Source organism: Herpailurus yagouaroundi, unplaced genomic scaffold (assembly GCF_014898765.1).
Source record: "Herpailurus yagouaroundi ecotype Mexico unplaced genomic scaffold, PumYag 188, whole genome shotgun sequence".
Classification (NCBI taxonomy): domain Eukaryota; kingdom Metazoa; phylum Chordata; class Mammalia; order Carnivora; family Felidae; genus Herpailurus; species Herpailurus yagouaroundi.
The window spans coordinates 23,543,311-23,558,643 of NW_024412419.1; the positions used below are offsets into that span (position 1 = coordinate 23,543,311).

The 15,333-nt window shown below is 37.5% G+C and overlaps 1 protein-coding gene across 5 annotated transcripts in view; it reads left to right on the forward strand.

Annotated features, from left to right (window-relative positions):
- SPDYA (speedy/RINGO cell cycle regulator family member A) overlaps positions 1-15,333 on the forward strand; it is a 37,580-nt gene that overhangs the window by 21,376 nt on the left and 871 nt on the right. For 4 of the 5 annotated variants that reach the window (XM_040496398.1, XM_040496400.1, XM_040496399.1 and 1 more), the window contains one exon: positions 8,848-9,136. In XM_040496398.1, coding sequence (XP_040352332.1) covers positions 8,848-9,136 — 289 coding nt within the window. Of the gene's footprint in view, positions 1-8,847; positions 9,137-11,667; positions 11,733-15,333 lie in introns of all 5 variants that reach the window. The other variant, XM_040496401.1, reaches the window with a different exon arrangement.

A 15,333-nucleotide genomic window follows, 5' to 3' on the forward strand; every position in this document is an offset into this window, starting at 1 on the left:
ACCTCAATTCTATTACTCATTACTACTGGCAAATCTATTTCTTCTTCTTTTTTTTTTTAATTTTTTTTTAACGTTTATTTATTTTTGAGACAGAGAGACAGAGCGTGAGCGGGGGAGGGGCAGGGAGAGAGGGAGACACAGAATCGGAAGCAGGCTCCAGGCTCTGAGCCATCAGCCCAGAGCCCGACGCAGGGCTCAAACTCACAGACCACGAGATTGTGACCTGAGCTGAAGTCGGACGCCTAACCGACTGAGCCACCCAGGCGCCCCTCTATTTTCTTCCTGTAGCCAAATTTTTCCCTTTTGGGTGCTAGTTTAATGAAACATTTATTTGCTGTTTTTGTCAGCTGCCAATAATCCTTTTTTGGAAAGAGATGAGGTATGATTTAATTGAAAAATATATGTAGGCCTTTCCAGAAAAGAGTAAAGACTATTTCCCTACTCATTCTGATATTATTATCTTCTTAGTTACAGTTAGTTTACTTTTTTGGATAGCAGCTCCTCTGAGGTGGAATTTATTTAGGTTGATGATAGCTTGATTTCTAGATTGGCTCACAAATTATGGAATATGCCAATCTGATGAGAGTTAGACTCCAATTCCAGTCCCTTTATGCATCATGGAGGGTAGCAATTTTATCTAAAGGAATCTTTTCTCTGATCTTGTTATGTACTCTGGCCTAGATGGCACAGTATCATCATAGCTGATTTGTCTATCAGCTACTACTTGATTCCAGATTAGAATTTAGAAATCAGAGATGTGATATAAACAGAGTTTTAAACAAAATAATCCAATGACCATATGCAGCAGAGACCCAATATAGGGAGGGTACTGAAAACTGCTAAACTTGGTATAGGTCAGAAAGGAAGGTATCAACCTAGTGCTGAATATAATGATGCCAAAGAAAAATCAATGTTATGAAATTATAATTGTCATAACTTGCTGACCAGTTGGATATAGATTATATGGGAAAGTCCACTTTCAGGGTTTCAAATCTGTAGAACAGAAGGAGTAATGGGTTCCATAATGAAAATAGGGAATGCTAAAGAAACAAACTGGTTTATTGAGAAAATAAGGAATTTTATATCACACGTATGAATTTAAGGTGATACTTGGATAATTAAGTGCATGGTCAACAGGTATGAATAAAGTATGAGTCAACACATATAAGTGATGTTGAAAGCTTGATAGAGTAGATAAGAGATCCATGGTGAAAGTGATGTTAGTACTTTTTGGGTACTTGTCAGGCACTGTTCTAAGTACTGCATATGTGTTAACTCTCATAACTGTTCTTACAGCTAGCTAGATAATCCCAGAAGAGGAAATTGAGGCACAGAGAGAATAAATGATTTCTCTAAGGTCACACAGTTAGTCAAGCAGCATACCAGTATTCAAACTTAGGCAGTCTGATTCCAGAGTTGGTGTTTGTTTATTTTGAGAAAGAGCAGGGGCGCCTGGGTGGCGCAGTCGGTTAAGCGTCCAACTTCAACCAGGTCATGATCTCACGGTCTGTGAGTTCGAGCCCCGCGTCGGGCTCTGGGCTGATGGCTCAGAGCCTGGAGCCTGTTTCCGATTCTGTGTCTCCCTCTCTCTCTGCCCCTCGCCCGTTCATGCTCTGTCTCTCTCTGTCCCAAAAATAAATAAACGTTGAAAAAAAAAAAAAGTTCTGCTTGAGAAAGAGCAGAGGAGAGGCAGAAAAAGAGGAGGAGGAGAGAGAGAGAGAGAGAGCGAATCCCATGTAGGCTCTGTGCTGTCAGCATGGAGCCCAAGGCGGGGCTTGATCCCACGAACCATGAGATCATGACCTGCGCTGAAATCGAGAGCCAGACACTTGACCAATTGAGCCACCCAGGCACACGCAGAGTTGGGTTGTTTTTTTTTTAACACCTATACTATACTATCTCTTGAGATCATAACCAGTAAAATATATAGAGAAAAACAGAGGTCCAGGTATTAAATTTTGTAACACCCACCAAAGGAACAACAACAACAAAAATCACTAAAAATGACAGAAGAGTAAGACAAAGTAAAAACTAGGATAACATTCCCAGTAGATCAAGTGCTACCAATGCTTTAAAGAAGTTACTTTCATAAATCATAGAATTTGAGGCCTATAAGTGACCTGTTTGCTCCTATACAAAAGTCACCCTGTAGCCCAGAAAATTACGTAATTTGCCTAAGGTCATAGAACTAAATCCTGCTTTCCTGACCCTCTTACAATTTTCTTTTTAATTAACTGTTATCACAATAATATTCTAATTATATTTGTGTGTATAAAATATGTGCAAACATATTTAAAAGCACACAAATGGGGCACCTGGGTGCTCAGTCAGTTAAGCAACTGACTTCGGCTCAGGTCACGATCCCATGGTTGGTGAGTTTGAGCCCTGTGTCGAGCTCCGTGTGGACAGCTCAGAGCCTGGAGCCTGCTTCAGATTCTATGTCTCCCTCTCTCTCTCTCTGCCTCTCTCTCTCTCTCTCTCTCTCAAAAATAAAATGGATATTAAAAAATGTGGGGCACCTGGGTGGCTCGGTCAGTTGAGTGACCGATTTCGGCTCAGGTCATGATCTCATGGTTTGTGAGTTCAAGCCCCGTGTCAGGCTCTGTGCTGATGGCTCAGAGCCTGGAGCCTGCTTCTGATTCTGTGTCTCCCTGTCTCTCTGCCCCTCCGCCACTCATGCTCTGTCTCTTTCAGAAATAAATAAACATTAAAAAAAATTTAAAAAAATGTATTTAGAAAAGCACACAAATATGTGTGCATGCATTTTTCTAGCTGGTTTAGCATGTGGAGAGACTGATGCCTAGCTTGTTGTAGAAAGAATGGTTTACCAAACTTACTGTGTGCCCTTTGCTTCCTATGTTTCTCTGCTCTTCTCACTAGAGTTTGTGACAGAATTCTTATAAAAATCATGCTGTTGAAAGTTTATAATGTCAGTGGCCTCTAATTCCTATTTTCATCTATCAATAAAAAATATATGACTAAATAATATTGTGTGGAGGGCCTTTGATAGGTGTATGAGAGACTCTTCCTGCCCAGAGTTCTTCCGTAGATTGGTTACATTCATAAAACGATAGATAGATAGATAGATAGATAGACAGATAGATATCTGAGTACTAGACACGTTAAAAGTCCTAATGTCAGATTAACAATGAAACAATACAATCTAAAAGCTGGAGTATTTAAAATGTGGGACTTATGCTCAGCATTGAAGGAAAAGCGATACTAAGACAAATAAAGGGAGAGGACATTCCAGAAATAGGAAATAAAGATGTACAAGTGTTAAGGAAGAAATACTAAATATGGAAGGAATAAGAAATTCTGATATTCTACTTCCTCGCTTTAGGTAGCTCTGAACCTAATTTTACATTGTTATGGAAACGTTTATAGTTAGAATCAACATCTTTATTTACTTCTACTTTAAAAAACTTTTTTAATGGTTATTTGAGAGAGAGAGAGAGAGAGAGAGAGAGAGAGAGAGACAGAGCAGGGTAGGGGCATAAAAAGAGGGAGACACAGAATCCAAAGCAGCCTCCAGGCTCTGTGCTGACAGCTCAGAGGTAGGGCTTGACCCCATGAACCATGAGGTCATGATCTATGCTGAAGTCAGATGCTTAAGCGACTAAGCCACCCAGGCAGCCCTATTTACCTCTACTTTTTAAAAGCTAATGTAATGAAAATGAAAACATGACAGTCCAAAACCTTTGAGATGCAGCAAAAACAGTGATAAGAGGGAGGTATGTAGAAATACAGGTCTACATCAAGAAGCAAGAAAAGTCTCAAATACACAACCTAACCTACACCTAAAGGAACTAGAAAAGGAACTGCAAATAAAGCCTAAAGCCATCAGGAGGAGGTAAATAATAAACATTAGAGGAGAAATAAATGATATAGAAACAAAAACCCAGAACAGATCAATAAAACTAGGAGCTGGCTAACTTCCTAGCCAGACTTATCAAAAAGAAAAAAGAAAGGACCCAAATAGATAAAATCATGAATGAAAGAGGAGAGATCACCACCAACACCCAGAAATACAATTATGAAAGAATATTATGAAAAATTATATGCCAATAAATTGGGCAATTTGGAAGAAATGGATAAATTCCTAGAAACATATAAACTACCAAAACTTCAACAGGAAGAAATTTGAGCAGACCTATAACCAGCAAAGAAATTGAGTCAGTAAGCAAAAATCTAATAAAAGTCCAGGACCAGATGGCTTCCCAGGGGAATTCTACCAAACATTTAAGAAGAGTTAATACCTATTCTTCTCAAACCATTAAGAAAGAAAGAAAGAAAGAAAGAAAGAAAGAAAGAAAGAAAGAAAGAAAGAAAAGGAATATCTCCATTCTATAAGGCCAGCATTACTTTGATTCCAAAACCAGACAAAGACCCCCCCAAAAAGGAGAATTACAGGCCAATATCCCTGATGAACATAATGCAAAAGTTCTCAAGATTCTAGCGAGTTGAATCCAACAGTATATTAAAAGAATTATTCACTGTGATCAAGTGGGATTTATTCTTGGGCTGCAAGGGTGGTTCAATATTCATAAAGCAGTCAATGTGATACACCACATTTATAGAAGAAAAGATAAAAACCATTTGATCTTCTCAATAGATGCAGAAAAGCATTTGATAAAGTATAGCATCCATACTTGATGAAAACCCTCAACAAATTAGGGATAGAAGGATCATACCTCAACATCATAAAGGCAAAATATGAAAGACCCACAGCTAATATCCTCAATGGGGAAAACGAGAGCTTTTCCTATACGGTCAGGAACAAGATGGGATGTCCACTCTCACCATTGTTATTTTTTTTTTCAACGTTTTTTATTTATTTTTGGGACAGAGAGAGACAGAGCATGAACGGGGGAGGGGCAGAGAGAGAGGGAGACACAGAATCGGAAACAGGCTACGAGCCATCAGCCCAGAGCCCGACGCGGGGCTCGAACTCACGGACCGCGAGATCGTGACCTGGCTGAAGTCGGACGCTTAACCGACTGCGCCACCCAGGCGCCCCTCACCATTGTTATTTAACATAGTACTAGAAGTCTTAGCCTAAGCAATCAGACAACAAAAAGAAATAAAAGGCATCCAAATTGGCAGAAGTCAAACTTTCACTATTTGCAAACAACATGATACTCTATATAGAAAACCTGAAAGACTCCACCAAAAAAATTGTTAGAGCTGATACACAAATTCAGCAAAATTGCAAGATACAAAAATCAATGTACAGAAATCTGTTGCATTTCTATACGCTAATAATGAAGCAGCAGAAAGAGAAATCAAGGAGTCAATCCCATTTACAATTGCACCAAAAACCATAAGATACCTAGGAATAAACCTAACCATAGAGGTAAAATATCTGTACTTTGAAAACTATACAACACTGATGAAAGAAAGTGAAGATAACACAACGAAATGGAAAAACATTCCATGCTCATGGATTGGAAGAACAAATATTGTTAAAATGTCTATACTACCCAAAGCAGTCTACACATTTAATGCAATTCCTATCAAAATACTGCCAACAGGAGCACCTGGGTGGCTCAATCGGTTAAGTGTTCGACTTAAGCTCAGGTCATGATTTTGCAGTTCATGAGTTTGAGCTCCACATTACACTCTCTGCTGTTAGCATAGAGCCTGCTTCAGATCCTGTGTCCTGCTCTCTCTGCCTCTCCCTGGCTCATTTTATCTCTCTCCCCCTATCTCTCCCTCTCTCTCTCTCTCTCTCTCTCTCTCTCAAAAAAAAAAAAATACTATGAGTATGTTTCACAGAGCTAGAACAAACGATCCTAAAATTTGTATGGAACCACAAAAGACCATGAATAGCCAAAGCAATCTTGAAAAGCAAAACTGGAAGCATCATGATTCCCAACTTCAAGTTATGTTACAAAGCTTTAGTCATTAAGACAATATGGTACTGGCACAAAAATAGATATAGATCAGTGGAACAGAATAGAAAACTCAGAAATGGACCCACAACTATATAGTCAACTGATCTTAGACAAAGTAGAAAAGAATATCCATTGAAAAAAGTCTCTTCAACAAATGGTGTTGGAAAAACTGGATGGTGACATGCAGAAGAATGAAACTGGACCACTTTCTTTCACCATACATAAAAATACGAAATGGATGTGAGACAGGAAACTATCAAAATCCTAGAAGAGAACACAGGCAGTGACCTCTGACATCAGGTGTAGCCACTTCTTACTAGACATGTCTCTGGAGGCTAGGGAAACAAAAGCAAAAATGAACTGTTTGGACTTCATAAGATAAAGATCTTCTACAAAGCAAAGGAAACAATCATCAAAACTAAAAGGCAACCTATGGAATGGGAGAAGATATTTGCAAATGACGTAGCAGATAAAGGGTTGGCATCCAAAATCTATACTTATCAAACCCAATGCCCCCAAAACAAATAATCCAGTTAAGAAATGGGCAGAAGACATGAATAGACATTTTTCCAAAGAAGACATCCAGATGGCTAATAGACACATGAAAAGATGTTCAACGTCACTCATAAGGGAAATAAAGTGCGCATGTGCGCACACACACACACACACAATGAGATACCACCTCACACCTGTCAGAATGGCTAAAATCAACAACACAGGAAACAACAGATGTTGGCGAGGATGCAGAGAAAAAGGAACCCTATTACACTGTTTGTAGGAATGCAAATTGGGGCAGCCACTCTGGAAAACAGTATGGAGGTGCTTTAAAAAGCTAGAAATAGAACTACCCTAAGATCTAGCAGTTGCACTACGAGGTATTTACCCAGAGGATACAAAAATATTGATTTGAAGGGGCACATGCACCCCAATGTTAATAGCAACATTATCAACAATAGCCAAATTATGAAAAGACCCCAAATCAGTCCATCAAGTGATGAATGGATAAAGATATACAGTGGAATATTACTAAGCTATTAAAAAGAATGAAATCTTACCATTTGCAATGATATGGATGGAGCTACAGTGTATTATGCTAAGTGAAATAAGTCAGTCAGGAAAAGACAAATACCATATTATTTCACTTGTATGTGGAATATAAGAAACAAAACAAATGTAACATAGGGGATGGGAAAAAAAGAGGAAGGCAAACCGTAAGAGACTCTTTATAGAGAACAAATTGAGAGTTGATGTAGGGGAAGTAGGTAGGGGATGGGCTAAATGGGTGATGGATATTAAGGAGGGCACTTGTGATGAGCATTGGGTGTTATATGTAAGTGATGAATCACTAAATTCTACTCCTGATACCAATATTACACTATATGTTAACCAACTAGAATTTAAATAAAAACTTGAGTGGGGGGGAACCTGGGTGGCTCAGTCAGTTAAGCTTCTGACTTTGGCTCAGGTCATGATCTCATGGCTCATGGGTTCGAGCCCCACATTGGGCTCTGTGCTGATGATGCAGAGCCTCCTTGGGATTCTCTCTCTTTCCCTCTCTCTCTGCCCCTCCCCTTCTCTCACTCTCTCTCTCTCTCTTTCTCTCAAAATAAACTTAAAAAATTTTTGAACTTGGTAAACATTTTTAAAAATAAAAGATATGTAACTGTTACATGTTTGTTGAAAACTTCTTTGAAGGATTTAAGTAGATTATAAAATAATTCACTAAAGAAATTAGCCTAGCTAGCATTCTTTAGCAATTATTTTGGAGGAGGCCACCGGTACCCTGTTTAATAAGCAGACTGGTTTTAATCAGGGGGTTTTAAGGTTTTCTTTTCATTTCTAAGTTTATTTATTTTGAGAGAGAGAGAGAGAGAGTGCGCAAGTGGGGCAGAGGCAGTGAGAGAGGGAAAAAGAATTCCAAGTGCAAAATTATCAGTGCAGAGCCTGACGTGGAGCTCACTCTCACAAACTACAAGATCATGACCCAAGCCAAGGTCAAGAGTTGGACACTTAACCAACTGACCCACTAAAACAAAACCTAAGGTTTTCATTTTTAACAGCAGAAGCCTTTCTTTCTTTCCAAGCAAAATTTTCAAGAGTCCCCACAATTCCCTTCATATGTTGGGAAAGTACCTATATATGACTATCATTTGCCAGCTTCTTACTATGTGATAAGGATTTTACACATATCTAACCCGCCGAAAAGTCCTGTGAGGCAGATAGTATCCTCATTTTAGATATATAGAAACTGAGCCTCAGAAAGTTTAAGTAACTTGCTCAGTATCATACAGCTAGCAATTGGCAGAGTCAGGATAAGGAAATAGGTCTATCCAGACTCCAAAGGCAGGATTTTATTTAACCTTAGAGAACAATGCCCAACATGTAGTGAAGAATTATAAGAGTTTTATAATTAATTGTTCATCTAATCCTTGCAACAATCCTCTAACGTAGACAATATTATTCTCTCCATATTATGGATAAGGAAACTGAGGAACAGAGAGGTTATGTAAATTACCTGTGTTATTTACCATTTCCCTTGCCACAATTGCAAACATGTTAAGATTAGCCTAACCTATAGTTAGAAACTTCAACAATGTTATTTTTGACCCAGTATATTCCAGTTAAAAATTATGTGTCATTTTGGACTAACTGTATTATCTATCCCAAACTTAGAATACTCAGAATTGAAAAACCTGGAAGGTTGCTTCAGTCTTATTTCATATTTGAAATAAGTACTTTGTCAGTTATTGTCTTTAGGATCTAAGCAGTGAATCACTTTATAGGTAGTGCTGTCTTATCTGGAGATGCCTTTTTTTTTTTTTTTCTTAACATCAGTAACTTAGATTTTTAGATCTAGTTATAGAGCTAGCTGTGAGTTTTAATTTTTGTATTTAATTTTACCAAATTTTCAAATCTTATTAAAATTCTAAAAGGAAGCTTTCCACCGTAGGTTATGGCTATTGCCCCAACCCATTATATATGGCAGCGGGAACGCTCTGTGCATCACAGTGGAGCTGTTAGAAACTACAACAGAGATGAAGTTCAACTGCCCCGAGGACCTAGTGCCACCCCAGTAGATTGTTCACTCTGTGGTAAAAAAGGAAGATATGTTAGACTGGGATTGTCTTCATCATCTTCATCCAGTGATACAGTAGAGGTGATGGAGAAACATTCTCAGGAATCACACAAGTCAATGGACATAGTAGTCAATCCTTCTCAAGCTTATAGCTATTCTCAAGGTATGATTTAGTAATATGTCAGAATTAGATTTATGCAAGTTATTAACAAACCTCATTTATTGACCTGTAGTCAGTTCTTACAGGCAGGGGTACATAGTAATTTATATATCACAACATTATGAGTGAATTAGTATTGAAAGTTTTCTCCTTTTCAGTTACTATTTGTCTTGTGTCAGTATCTGTTTTTGTGGTAGTGTACCTAAGCTAAAAGATTTTTAATGTGACTTATGTTACACTGAAACCTAACACACCATGGGTCTCAAGTATTTTAAAGTATTAAGTATTTGAAGAGCCTGAAGCATTTTCTATGAAATGTTTTATTCAAAAGAAGTTTCAAGAAGAAAATAAATTTACTTGAAATCTCACCAGCTTTATCAGTGATTAACTACTGGTTTTCTTTTATATACTTTTTAAAATTGAGATATAATTGACACAAAATATTGTATTAACTTTAGGTGTACTATATAATGATTTGATATATTGCAAAATGATTACCACAATAGGTTAACATTCATCACCACATATAGTTTTTTGTGTGTGTGTGTGATGGGAACTTTTAAGATATACTCTCTTAGCAACTTTCAAATACACAACACATATTGTGAACTATAGTCACCCTGTTGTTCATTGCATTCCAGGATTTATTTATCTTATAACTGGAAGTTTGTATCTTTTGACCACCTTCACCAATTTTGCCCACCCTGCATCCCTGCTTCTGGCAAACACCAATCTGTTCTCTGTATCTAGTTCATTTTTTGATTTAGTTTTGTTTTTAGATTCCACATGTGAGATCACGTTATTTTCTTTTTCTGAAGTATTTCACTTAGCATAATGCCCTCAAAGTCATCCATGTTGTCACAGATGGTAGGATTTCCTTACTTTTTATGGCTGAATGATATTCCATTGCGTATATGTGCATGTGAGTGTGTGTATCCTTGTGATTTTTTTTACATACAGCATAAATGCTTTATTAATAATCACAAATCTCATTGTGGTTTTGATTTGCATTTCCTTGACAATTGGTGATGCTGAACACCTTCTTACGTACCTGTTGGCTATTTGTATGACTTCTTTGGAAAAATGTCTATTCATTTCCTCTGTCCATTTTATTTGGATACTTTTCTATTGAGTTGTAAGAGTTCTTTATATTTTTTTGGATTTGAACCCTTTATCAGAACAGAATGGTTTGCAGATATTTTGCAGATATTTTCTCCCATTCCATAAGGTTGCCTTTTCATTTTCTTGGCTTTCTTTGCTGCGCAGAAACTTTTTAATTTGATGTAATCCCACTGTTTATTTTTGCTTTGTTACCTTTGCTTTTGGTGTCAAATCCAAAAACCATTGGCAAGATGAGTATCCTTCCATTTTGTTTCAGTTTTATCGTTTCAGGTCTTACATTCAAGTCTTTAACCTATTTTGAGTTGATTTTTGTGCATGGCATAAGATAGTGGTCTTCATTTCTTTTGCATGTGACTTTCCAGTTTTTCCAACACCATTTATTGGAGAGACTGTTTCCACTTCTTGGCACGTCTTGTCACAAATTAATTGACCATATATGTGTGGGTTTATTTCTGGGCTCTCTATGCCATTCCATTTCTCTATTTGTCAGTTTTATGTGAAAATCATAGTTTTGATTACTATAGTGTAATATTATACACTTTTCTACTATTTACAAAAAATTAGAAACATACTATATCTAGGCCTGCTTTTTTTCACTTACCATAAAGCATTTCCCCATGTCATTAGTCTTTGAAAACCTGATTTTTAATCATGACATGGTATAAGTATCATAATTTATTTGCACATTTCATTTTTGTTGGTATTTAAATGGCTTTGCACAATGATATATTAATTAGAAAATAATCATATGAACTGGAAATACTTTTAGTCGACCACACCATAATTTTCATTCAAATTATGTTTATAGAGTATTTCTGACATTTGAAACCGAGCCAGAATAATATTCTACCAGCAGTGATCCTTTTTACTTCTTATAAAGCCTTTTTCTAGATTTTCATCCAAGATAGGACTGACAGATTTCTTATAGTTCTGCCTAAATTCTATAATGAACTTCCATTATTTCAGAATATCACGTATTTATTTTTGCTATATCCTTATGAGATTAATAGTGGCTACTGAAGTTTTAGTAAAAGAGAAACCAAACTCTTTAAGACTCTTCAGGGTAGGGTCACACCTCAATCATTGTTTCATTCCCTGGCCATAGTAAATCACTAAACAAATTTGACAGTATAGTCTCTTCCCTTGCAACACCTCCAAGCATAATTTTCATTTGTTCACTTGTATCTTAAGGTAAGTTGGATCTACCATAGGCTAAAGTATAAAATAAAAATTGCCTTTTAACATCTTTCCCTTCTATACCAGCAACTTTTACCTACACTTTTTGGTTCTTATAATAGGTAAGAGTTACTAGATGTTTAAAATGTTCCAGGCAAGATGTTAAACATTGTACATTGATAATTGCAACGTTCACAGCCAACCCTATGATAAATACTATTATCTCTACTTTGCAGATAAGGAAACTGAGACTTAGAGAGGTTAAATCATTTGCCCAAAGTGGAGCGACATTTGAACCCAGGTCTGACTCTAGACTACAGCCTTAATTTGTAACTATTATGCTCTGCTGCCCCCTTTGATGAAATCTTACCTTTGGTGATGAAAATAAGCTGCCACAGAAGTCTTTTAGCAAACTAAGGATTAAGGAAGTGGTGAAAGCGTTAAGAACCAGCCCTAATGAAAGGTTGTATGGAGTGAATTGGGAGAGAATTCCAACCACAATTTGAACAAATATTTATAGAAAGCAGAACACAAGCAGTTATGGTTTACTCAAGCTAATCCCTGTAGATATCAAAGAGTAGTAACACTCTCTGGGGCGCCTGGGTGGCTCAGTTGGTTGGGCGTCCAACTTCAGCTCAGGTCATGATCTCGCAGTTTGTGGGTCCATGACACATGTTAGGCTCTGTGCTGATAGCTGAGAGCCCGGAGCCTGCTTCAGATTCTGTGTCTCCCTCTCTCTGCCCCTCCCCTGCTCGCAGTCTGTCTCTCTCAAAAATAAATAAACATTAAACAACAAAAAAAAAAGAGTAGAAACCACAGTGCACCCAGGGAGGAAGGGGCTCTGCCAGTTGGCTTGCTTTGAAGCAAAAGCACAACTTTGACAGATGGTGGGTGAAAAGTGGAGCACTTGACTTAAGGGAGTTGTAAGTGGAACTGTGCTTTCATTCTGTCCCTGGAGGAAAGTCCTGAAGCCCTGGTTTAGGATATATACAGATCCTATACAGGAAAGAACAAGTATTTACTCATTACTGTTTTATTCAGAATATTAAAGTTAAATGTAAAAGCTTTTGTTTCAGGATGGCATTTTCAATGTAAATTTTCGATGTAAAGAAAAATTATTAATCATACACTTGACCAGGAAACATATACATTCATTTTCCCTCAATAGGCTTAACTGGGAGTGAGCTCAGTAGGGGTGTGGGGGCATTCAAGGGTAACACAGTGTTATCAGGAGCAGTGGTCAGTGTCTTACTGCCTCAGCAGCTGATTTTTAGTGATGAAAAAACAAACTCAGAAAAGTCACAATTGTAAGGTAAAACAACAAAAGCAGCAAGATGGGACCCAATTCTATCTGAATATGGCCTATTTTAATACTAAATGACACTGTTTACCTTAGGCATTTTTAAGCCTTGTGACACCTAAGTTAATCCCTCTGAAACATGAATATGCAGAGGACTCCTCAGATTTTAGAGTGAAGCCAGAGGGAAAAAGCAATGTATCAAACCTTATTCCTGGATCACAGAGGCACGCATGGGACAGTACAACTGTTGTATAATCTAAAATCGAGTAATTTTTCCTCAAAAAACAAATCCTTATTTAGTTGAGTCACTACAACTGTTCTAGTCATACTGGTTTAAAATCCTAATACCTAATAAAGGCATAATCAGTGTTTGTAAATTAATGATGTAATAGGGCAATGCTAATTATATAACATTTAAGAGTACAAAAGACTCTAGGGTGAGAGACTTTTTAGAGGCTGTTGAAGGCTTTTTAGAGGAAGTAATATGTGAACTGAACACCGACTAAGTCCTGTTTTGCCCAGCAAAGTAAGGGGAAGGGCTTCTGAATAGCAGATAAAAGTTTAAAGCATATACTCTCACTGTCTCTATAGCCAATGAATAGCTTATCTAGTTATTCCTTCACAATGTTTTTTAAATCTACCCCTTTTCCTTACCTCATGGTTATATACTACAACCAATCACCTCATAATGTATACCACGTGGTACTGTGAAATTGCTGATTCAATTGTTTTTTCCTTCCTTCAAATACTCATAGACACTACTAACAGACTAACTTAAAACAGAAAAATCTCCTTTTACATGACCAGAGAACCCTCAGGAGTTCCCTACTGCCTCTGAAGTAGAGTTCAAACTCCCAAGTCCCCCACAGTCCAAGAGGTGTATGCCTAAATTTCCCCCCAGAACAACCAAGTCAACAGATAAAAACAATACATGATCAAATGTAGGTTTACAGCCATCAGCACATTTTTATTGACCATTAGTGGGTGGAAAAGGTGGGATCTCTGGAAGGTACTAGGAAGACAACGGAATCAGTCACAAATCTGTAGGAGTTTACAGTATGAGAGATGACAGCCAGACACGAATTTAAGAAAGGTTAACTTTAAAAGAACACATCTGTAGGTGGTGCGTGTGGCTGGGTCAGTCAGTGGGACATGCGACTCTTGATCTCGGAGTTGTGAGTTCAAGCCCCACAATGGGTAAAGAGCTTACTTTAAATACAAAAAAAATAAAAAAGAACACATCTGTCCCATAAGCAAGATTGTTAACATGCTTAATGTTCAATGGAGACATGGAGAAAGGGCTTAAGCTGGACTTTAACCATATAAATAAATGCTTATTTGCTTATGTAGTTTGGTTTTCAATTCATCTTAATATTTATTAGAATGGACACCGTTAAAGACATCTTGTTCAATTCAACGTCAATAGTTGAATTGAGCGCAGTGTACTGAACAGAAACTAATTATTCTACATGAAATAGGAGTAGAGGCACAACTTTTCTTTGCTCTTAAACCAGCCCCTTCTCCATGTAGTACAATTAGAACTTGCATTTAAAATAATACATGAAGAATTTCACTGCTGGTTAAACACAGGACAGAAAAAAAAGGCATGTTCCATGATAGAACTTAAAATTGTACTTCAGGGGTGCCTGGGTGGTTCAGTCAGTTAACTGACTTCGGCTCAGGTCATGATCTCGTGGTTTGTGAGTTCGAGCCCCACGTTGGGCTCTGTGCTGCCAGCTCAGAGCCTGGGACCTGCTTCAGATTCTATGTCTCCCTCTCTCTCTGCCCCTCCCCTGCTCACACTGTGTCTCTCTCTGTCTCTCAATAATAAATAAACTTCCCCCAAAAAATAAAAAATACTTCAGAGCTTCTATGTATCTGAAGTGTTATGAAAACTATAAAGCCATTATTACTGTATGAATGTTTAGATAGTTACCATAAAGAAATCTGACATCAGAAGACTAATCTGCTTATATGATTCAGTCTGTTCCCCAAATACAACGAGAGTGATTTTTTTCCAAAACACAGATCTAAGCATGTTACCCCTCACTTCACTAAATCCTTCAGTGAGACCCTATTTTTCTTAGGATAGACAAGCTTAAGAGGTCTAGAAGATCCTGCATGACCTGACCCCTACTTATTTTTCGGGTCTCTTTCACTCAACCCCAGCATCACTGGCCTTTTTTCTCATTTTCCCTGCTATAGTTAACTTGTACTTACCATTCAGGTCTCAGCTCACTTGTCACTTGCATAGGTAATTACTTGGCCAGAGCAAAACCTCTATTATAGTACTCTGTACTTCTTTGGAGCATATAACAATTTTCCATTTGTGTGACTATTTAATGCCTAGTTAAACTTTATGGTCTAAAAAAGCAGAGATGTTAAAATTTTCCAAAAAATGAAAAATATGTAAAATGTTATTTAGAATATTTATTATTTTAAATAGCCTAAGGGATAAATCCAGGAATAGCAGCATTTATCCTCCCAGGTACTACCCTTTAAAAACTATAAAACATTGGGGCGCCTGGGTAGCTCAATTGGTTAAGCGTCCGACTTCGGCTCAGGTCATGATCTCACAGTTTGTGAGTTTGAGCCCGCATCA